Here is a 7,888-nt window from a genome sequence, read left to right as displayed (position 1 = left end):
ACAACAGAGCCGGCGTAGATGGGGTAAAGACAGCTTCCGAGAGGCCTCCGGAGGTCCCTTCCAGCCAGAATGAGGACTCAGCAGTGAGGACTTGCTCTTGAAATCAACAACCTATTTCTTGTTTCTGGGTCTTGTAACTGGGTCTTATGTATCTAGAAAGAGGCTGTGTAACCTCTTTCTAGAGAGCTATAGATGTTATTGAACCTAAGCTGAGGTATAATGTGTAAAACTTGTACAGGAATAGCTGCAACAGCAGCAACAAGGGCAGGGCTGCCAGGCCTGAAAAGAACCTTAAGCAGCTTAAAAATCTTACTTGGGACAAACTGGCAGGAAGGAAGCATCAGAAGGTGAGAGGATACTGAGTAACTGAAATAATAGAGAGTAACTAAACCAACAGTTCTGTAATTTATCTAAGCATAAGCTAAAAGTATTTATCTAAGCATTTTTAGATACAGGACTTCTCCCCTTGATAGGTTTGTACGTCATCATGATAGTGCAAGAGAAAAATGGGTGTGGAAGTGCTGAGGTAGGAGTGGGAAAGTTCTTGTTACAGATAATTAGAATGAAGTAGTCAGTTTGTGCAGAAGAATCAGGTGAATCATCTCCCTGGCCCATACTTTGCCTGTAGGCTTGCTTAGGAGAGCAGAGGTGGGATGTGACAGGAACGCTGCAGATCTGCTTGTGGAAAGTCACCCTCTTCAGCTGGCTGTAGCCCTGTAGCTTCAGTTTCATATTCCCCAGCAGCTGCTATCAAGTTTTCCTGATCAAAGTCTATCTGATGGCTCTCCTGTGCTCCTTTGTACTTTTTAAAGAAGCTTTTAACCTTTGCTTGTACATGAGTTTGTGGGTGGGCTTTTATTGTTTGGTTTTTGTTTGCGTTTGTGTTCTACAGTGTTCCGGCACCAACTGATGTGGGTTTTAAACAGGTATTTTTAGATCTCACAGTCACCTCTGTATTTTATGCCAGTACATGGGCTGTTGTCCCTGGAGATGGGCTTGTCCAGCATGAACAGGCTGCATGTTGCTTCTGGGTGAGACTCCAGTGGTGAGTGCAGCTGACAGAGCCCTGTGAGCCACTGGCTGCAAAACCCTTGGGCGAGAGGGGAGGATGGGGCTACTTATTCTTGGCATCTCAACTGCAAAATGCCTTTAGCATTGGTGAGCAGCACTCCTGCCTGTTGTTCCCAAGATGCACCCAGCACAAGGTGAGGGGCAGTGGCTGCAAGGTGATGTTTCCTTTTCAGTTCTCCAGTTTAGGATGTGATGTCCTCTGCTAATGAGCTAATGACGAGTCTCTTGGCAGGAACTGTAGTCCCCATCACTGCTGCTACTTATGAATAAGCCTCCCTGTGCAGATTCATCTGATACATGGTTTGACTTTGTCATCTGAAATTAGCAGGGATAAAGTCCCCTAATGTACTTGTGTTACGTAGGAACTCTGGAGGGAATTCATAAAATCCGCTGAGAACAATCGCATTTGCTGTGATGCAAGCTGCCTCCAGAACAAGCTGCAGACGCGGCCCTGGGTACAGGCAGAGAGCTGCAGAAGCACTGCCAGCAGGGTAAGCTCAGCTGGACACAGTTTCAGCTGTATGGTGTCAGCAGCCAGACCTGGAGCACTGGGGGGTCCATGCAGAATAACAGCGAACCCTCAGGGGCAATTGGTGCTGTTGCAGGAAGGTGGAGGGACCTGTGGGCTCAGGCCAGCACTGCTGAAATCCTTTTGTCAATATTTTCTGAGGATTAAGAGATGCTGTGCCAGGGCTCCACAGCAACAAGGTGGTTGGGAGCTTCCTGGGCTGCAGCAGCTGGGAGGGAGGGAGCAGGAACAGAGAAGACCTTTTTCATTAGTTACTTTGAGTTATGCAACAGCAAAACATCAGGAGGAAAAATCCCTTTCTTGTGCCACATCCTTGAAGGTTAAAAAAGGGGCAACCCCTGTGCAAGTACCTCTAAATCGGATACTATCTTGTAAACTTCAAGAGCAGGTTTCTTTTCCTTCCGTGCACACATTCCTCAGAGCAATTCCTTATTTGTAGAAAGGCAATTGTGTAACTGCCAGCATGCTGGGGTGGGAATGGGGTTCCCACAATCGCTGTCAATGGCTACCAGCCCTGTGCTGTGCTTGGAAGACAGAAATGAGATGAGCAGGGGTTGGGGTGGCTGTTTGTGGTCACCTGCCTGTTGGACCATGGCAAAGGACAGTGGTGGAATAATGGGAGAGCAGCAGTTGCGCTTGGGAATAGACTCAAGGGCTTTTTTTATTTGTGTGCCTGCTCTGAGCATGGCTCCCCACAGCTCTGGTCATCCCTGGACTGTGAGCTTCCCTCTATGCTGGTTGTGCCAGCAAGAGCGCTGGGGAAGGGGCAGCTGGGCTGGTTCCCTCATGTGTCCTGGGGAGCCCTGCACCATGGGAGAGACGCCTCCACAGAGCAGCCCTGCTGCTGGGACAGGGGACAGGAGCTGGAACAGCCTGTGCCCTGGCAGGGAGCCCCCATTCTGGAATTTCTGCAGCCTCTGTTCTGTGGAGGACAATGCGGAGTGCACGTCCCTGTTCCTCAAGGCTCCCCTGTGTCTGGTCTCCTCCCTGTGTGCTTCCTGATGCTTGGAGAAGACCCACCTTTTCCTGCCAGCCCTGCCCCAGCCTGACTATTGACCAGGGGGGCTGCAGTGTGCTGGGTCTGACCTTGCACCGGTGGCTTTGCAGGGGCTGGGTGAGAGACAGCATGTGGTCCAGCCTAGCTAGGTCCAGACCCCTAGGTACCTGCTCCTGCTTTCCTATGGCTGCCCCTGGAGGATGCTGCACCAGGCCCAGGCTTGTGGAGAGCTTGCCTTACATAAATAGGTCACTTCTAGCCCAAAACTGGGGTGGCTGATGGGAATTGCCATGCATCAGCTGGCTAGAGATGAAACACATTCCTGCAGCTGGCACTGGTTTCTCCAGTGAATTGAGCTCTGCTTTGCTGGCAGGGCACTGGCAACTGAGGTGGGGGGTGAGTGGTGCTCTGTGGACCTGCCAGGATCTTTGGGTAAGTAGCCTCCTGGCACTGGGATTGGGCAGGGCAGAAGCAAGAAGAGGCAGGGGACATCCCCTGGCCTTGCTGGAGGAGAAAGCACCTTTGTCCCTGCACTCTCCCCATCCTGTGCTGCTGCCTCTTGAGTAGCTGCTGGACTTCTTCCCCTGAGCTGGGCCTGTGCCAGTGGGGAGGGACACACAAATGCCTTTTATGGAGCGAGAACAAAGTATTTCCTTGTTGCCAGGCAGTGACATCTCACAGGGCAGCAGCTCGAAGTTGCTGTGCTCCCTGCCCAGGGAAGAATGGTTCACTCTGTGGCCCTGAGCCTGCAAAGGGCTGACCTGAGCCACTGGGGACACGGTGGTTCTCAGCACACAGGGGCAGAGGGCTTATGTGCTGTGTTTAAGGGCTGTGGGGCTGTGCCCTTATGGCTCTGGGGCACCCATTGCTGGAGACAGTGGGTTCTGTGTGTGGCCCAGCAGCTGTGCCTTCCCTGTTTCTAATGGTGGTGTGCTTAAGTTTGTTTAACTGGAGGCTAACAAAACTGGTGATGCTGTAGTGGGGCTGGGGGCCACTGTCTTCCATCCTTGGCACAGGGTGAGGGTCCTGCATGGCTCTGTGGCCATCTCCAATGTGCCTAAGCCTTGGAGTCATGTAGGGCAGGGCAGAGGGGACAGGGAATGAATGGCTTGTGCCCCTATCTAGGAGCAAAGCCCCCTTCCTTCAGTGGTATGGAAATGAGGGTTGGCTAAAGGGCCTCCCCCAGCCCTCTGTTGCCTGGCCTTTGTTCAAAGCTTGTAACTCAGATACCTGAATGAAAGCAGAGCAAGCCTGGGAGACAGCCCCCACCAGCTAGGCACTGTGTTCCATTAGTGGGGATCCCCATCCCAGCACCCCTCACCTGCTCAACAGGGCCTGCTGCACCAGCCACCAGCCCAGGGCTTCTCCTCATGGAAAGACAGGGCCATGGTCCCTGTCCCTCCTGCCCCACAAACCACATGGGCAGCAAAGGGTAACCCTTGGAAACAGCCTCACATGGTGGAGGCTGCTGCCTGCCATGCTGGGCTGCCAGCTCCAGGTGAGGTGATGGGCTCTGTCTTCTCTTTCTTGGGTTTGCACCATAGCAGTGTCCCCACCAGCTCAGTTGTGACAGGCTGCATTGGCCCCGTGTGGAGTCTTTTCAATTTCTGCTTGAAAGAGAAGCAGAGGAGCTCCTGCAGCCCACAGAGACAGGATCCATTGCTGTACCCCAGGCAACATCATGTTTTGCAGCTTTCCCACATGCAACAAGAAATGGACATGAGCAGGGTGGTGTTGGGCAAGGCAGCATTGGCCTGCTTGGAGACAGAAGTGAAGTCAGAAGTGTCCTTCACCCAGCAGCTATGCAGCTGCAAGAACAGCCTGGGGAGCCCAGGGAGTTGTGTTCTCGCTGCCAAGCACCTTAACCCTGTGCCCTACTTCCCTCAGCCTCCCAATGCCTTCTGTCTGGCTATTGGGTTGGTGGCAGAGGAAGTGGCACTGTCCTGAGCCACTGTTTTCTGCAGCATGGCATTGGAGCCTGCAGAGCAACCCCGGCAGGGAGAGCTGGGAAGGAGCAGTGCCGGCCCACCGAGTGCGTGGGCTGCCAAGGGGCTCATCAGGTCTGGATGTGAGCAGAGTTTAACAAAGAACAGGGAGCTGTTGTATGAAGCCAAAGAGCTTGTTTTCCTGAAGAGAAGCTACAGGGCAGGCTAGGCTGTGTGCTGCTCCCCCCGTAACCTGCCCCTCAATCCTTCCCGCAGCATCCCCCGGCCCCCCCTCCACCATCCCTCAACTCTCCCGACCTTCTGTCTTCTTCGTTTCTAGGAAGCGCAGCTGTTGGCAGGCACTGGCTGCTCCTTCCTCCGGCCGCAGGAGGGGTCTGGGCCCCAGCCAGCCCCGGCTTTGTGCAGGACGCGTTGCGCAAGGAGCCCTGCGGGCACCTCGGCCCGGCAGGCAGGCGGAACAGAGCGGTCCCAGAGCCGCCCACTGCCCCGGCAGCTTCGGCTTCTCCACATGTGCTCCACGGGGAAGCGGCCGTGAAAAGAGCAGCGCCTCGCGGGTGTTTTCGGCTCAGCACCGAGCACTGTGTTCCTTGCAAGAGTCGGGAGCAGGGCTTGCTCCTGCCCAGCGGAGCACCCTTCCCAGCTTGCTGGCAGGGAGCACAGGTTTGGGGGCTTCTCCCGTAAGGGAGTCGATGTAGTTGGAGAGGTGAGATCTGGAAGCGATACTGATGTATGCAATTGGAGGGTCCTATCTACAGCCTTTTAGTGAGGTTTTCCAGGAGGTAGTGCCATCAGGACACTGGGAAATAAGGACATGCCTGGCCATCCTGGCCTTGGACACCCCCAGCCCCCACAGGACACACTGAAGACACTGTCCCCAGAGCTGTGGGCCTGGGGTCCTCACAACACCTCACATCCCTACGACTTTTCACCCAGAGAGGGCTGGTGGGAGTGCAATAATATTTGTATACCTAAAAGTAGAGCGATTGATCCCACTGCTGTTTTGCAACGTGTTGACGAGCAGACGGTGCAGAATTATATAAGTGTATGTGGAGCTGGCAAGTTTGTGTTCCAATCATATGAGTGCTGTTGTGCAACACTTCCCCTCCACAGCTCTGGAGGAAAACAGGAGTGTGGGGGCTGCCACACACATACTGAGCCCGTCATGGTTTACAGTGATCCCAGTCCCCCAAGGCTCTGAGGGCAAGGGATGCAAATATTATTTTCCTGAGGTCTCAAGTTCAGCTTTAAAAGTCACCTGCAAGTGACGCAGCAGGATCCTTGTTTGTGGCCCCTCCCTGTCCAATATAAATCACCTGGCACCTGCAATTCAGAGCTGATTTCTCAGCAGCAGGAATTTGTCCTGGGCTCTGCATTCTACCCAGATGCAGAAGAAGGGGACCTTTACAGAGGAAATCCTTCCCAGCCGCTGTCTGGGAGAGCTGGGATGCTGTGCTGTGCGCAGGAGGAGACTGGGGTGCTGCTGTGCACGTGGGAGGTGGATGGTGGGTGCCTGCATCCCCCTCAGCTGCCCCTGCCTGCCAGCACAGCCTGTGCTGCCGACTTCGTGGAAACAAAGCGCCGTTATTCTGGCACAAACAGCTGGGCTTGTGCCAGGGAATGGCCAGGGCTCACCTGGAGTGGGGACACAGCGGCAGGGTGAACACTGCAGCCAAACCGGGCGGGGGACAGGCAAGGAGAGAATCCAGTTCCCGTGGGATATGGATGACTCCACAAACAGGAGCATTTTCTCTCCGGCAGTGACAATCCCTCGGTGCCCAGCTCTTGCCCACCATCACGCTGTTCCCTGCTGGGCATCTGGAAGGGACCGTGACCAGGCAGGAAGTCCAGACCTGAAGGGCTCCTGAAGGATTCAGCCCTGATTACATCTCACAGTTCTCAGTTAAAGCACCCCGCTGTTTTTTCAGCCTGAGTGTGCCCAACTTCAGCTCACCGCAGTGATTCCCAGTACCCACTGCAGTGGGGGAGTCTAGGCAACTGCTCACTCCCACTCCATCCTCCATCCCTGCGTAACCAGGATCAGAATTAATTATCTCACTGCCAGTGCTGGGAAAAGTGAGGGTCTGGGTGGGCTGTGCTGGGAGCAGGCAGGGAGTTGTGGCTGCTGCAAGCCTGGTTTTTATTGTATTACCACTGGTTGGAGTGGGCTGTGAATGGTTTCTGGATGGGTTAAATCCCCCTGTAACTGTGAGCGGGGATCTGTGGACTGTTCCATCTCTGCATTCTTGCATCCCGGCATGGTTGGGCAGGGTGGGTGAGGGGTGTCTTTGTGGTGGGCTTGGCTGCAGGAGTATATACTAGTTCCACTGGAGTGCAGTAACCAGTCCCTGCCCACCCTGCTCCTAGGCTGTCTGTGCTGGCTTTGTCAGGTGGAAAATTTTTCTTGTTCCTAGGGCAGCATGGAGAAAGCCCTGTCTGGGGAAGAGGGAGGGGGCACCATGCCCTGCAGGGCTGCCACCCCCTCCACCGGGACAGTAAGAAGGCTCAGATCTCTGGGCAGCAGGGATCAAGGGAAGCGGTTGATGCCTTGGGGAGGTGGGGCAGCTTGCAGGGGTCTTGGGCTACTTGGGGTAGTGTCCCATAGGGTTGCTCTCCTGGAATGGGGCAAGGTGATGAATGGGGCTGGGGGCTGCTGTGTCTTCATGGAGAGCTCCAGGCCTGACGGGCTGTGTCCCATGGCCACCTGCCAGGTTATTGTGTCTGCTGCGGGTCAGAGCCAGCCCTGGTCGTGCCCCGATCCCATGCTGGGGGAGTGGTGAGGAGCGGGACCGGCCCAGGGAGCTCGCCGGGGGAAGCCCTCGTGGCACCCAGGTGGGGCTGGCAGACACACAAGGACTGCGAGGACTCAGTGGTACCGGGTGCTCCAATAGGGCATTCCGAGAGGAGGGCCTGTTCGGGGACACCCGCCGGGACGGGCGGATTTAGGGGGGAAGCGATGTGTCTGCGGCCAGCCGGGCCATGGTGGGGGACAGAGGGGCCAGGCGCGGGAGGGCGATGGGCGGGAGCAGCGACCGCAGAGCCGGCAGTGGCCCCGGCAACTGTGTGACTGGGGAGGGACACAAACGGGCCGGTGCCGGGGAAGGGCCTGTGCTAGTGGATCCTGCCAACGGGCCCTCGGGAGTCGGTGCCGGGGGTCAGTCCCGAGGGCAGGGCCCGAGGTCCGGGGGTCTGTCCCGTGGCTTAGTCCCGTGGGTCAGTTCTGGGGGTCGGTGCCGCGGTCGGTGCCGCGGTCGCTCCCGGGTGCAAGTGCCACCGTCAGTGCCGTCGCCTCAGGGACGCTGCGCGAGCCGCTAGCGCCCCCCGCCGGCACAGCGGACGGCACCGGGC

General features: G+C 56.0%; 1 protein-coding gene across 4 annotated transcripts in view; it reads left to right on the top strand.

The window, feature by feature from the left end:
- The first annotated feature begins 2,678 nt into the window (after window positions 1-2,678).
- Window positions 2,679-7,888, top strand: part of NCKIPSD (NCK interacting protein with SH3 domain) — a 57,236-nt gene continuing 52,026 nt past the window's right edge. The window contains exons 1-2 of one of the 4 annotated variants that reach the window (XM_041466423.1): window positions 2,895-3,029; window positions 4,863-5,246. Coding sequence is in view for 3 of the 4 variants with exons in the window: in XM_041466378.1 (XP_041322312.1) it covers window positions 7,556-7,753 (198 nt within the window). In the remaining variant the exon portion in view is untranslated. Of the gene's footprint in view, window positions 3,030-4,862; window positions 5,247-7,161; window positions 7,373-7,543; window positions 7,754-7,888 lie in introns of those variants that run through there. The other 3 variants (XM_041466405.1, XM_041466387.1, XM_041466378.1) reach the window with 3 other exon arrangements.

Source organism: Pyrgilauda ruficollis, unplaced genomic scaffold (genome assembly GCF_017590135.1).
Source record: "Pyrgilauda ruficollis isolate IOZ18807 unplaced genomic scaffold, ASM1759013v1 scaffold10, whole genome shotgun sequence".
Classification (NCBI taxonomy): domain Eukaryota; kingdom Metazoa; phylum Chordata; class Aves; order Passeriformes; family Passeridae; genus Pyrgilauda; species Pyrgilauda ruficollis.
Note: the sequence above shows the minus strand (reverse complement) of the source record. Positions and strands in the feature narration are given on the sequence as shown.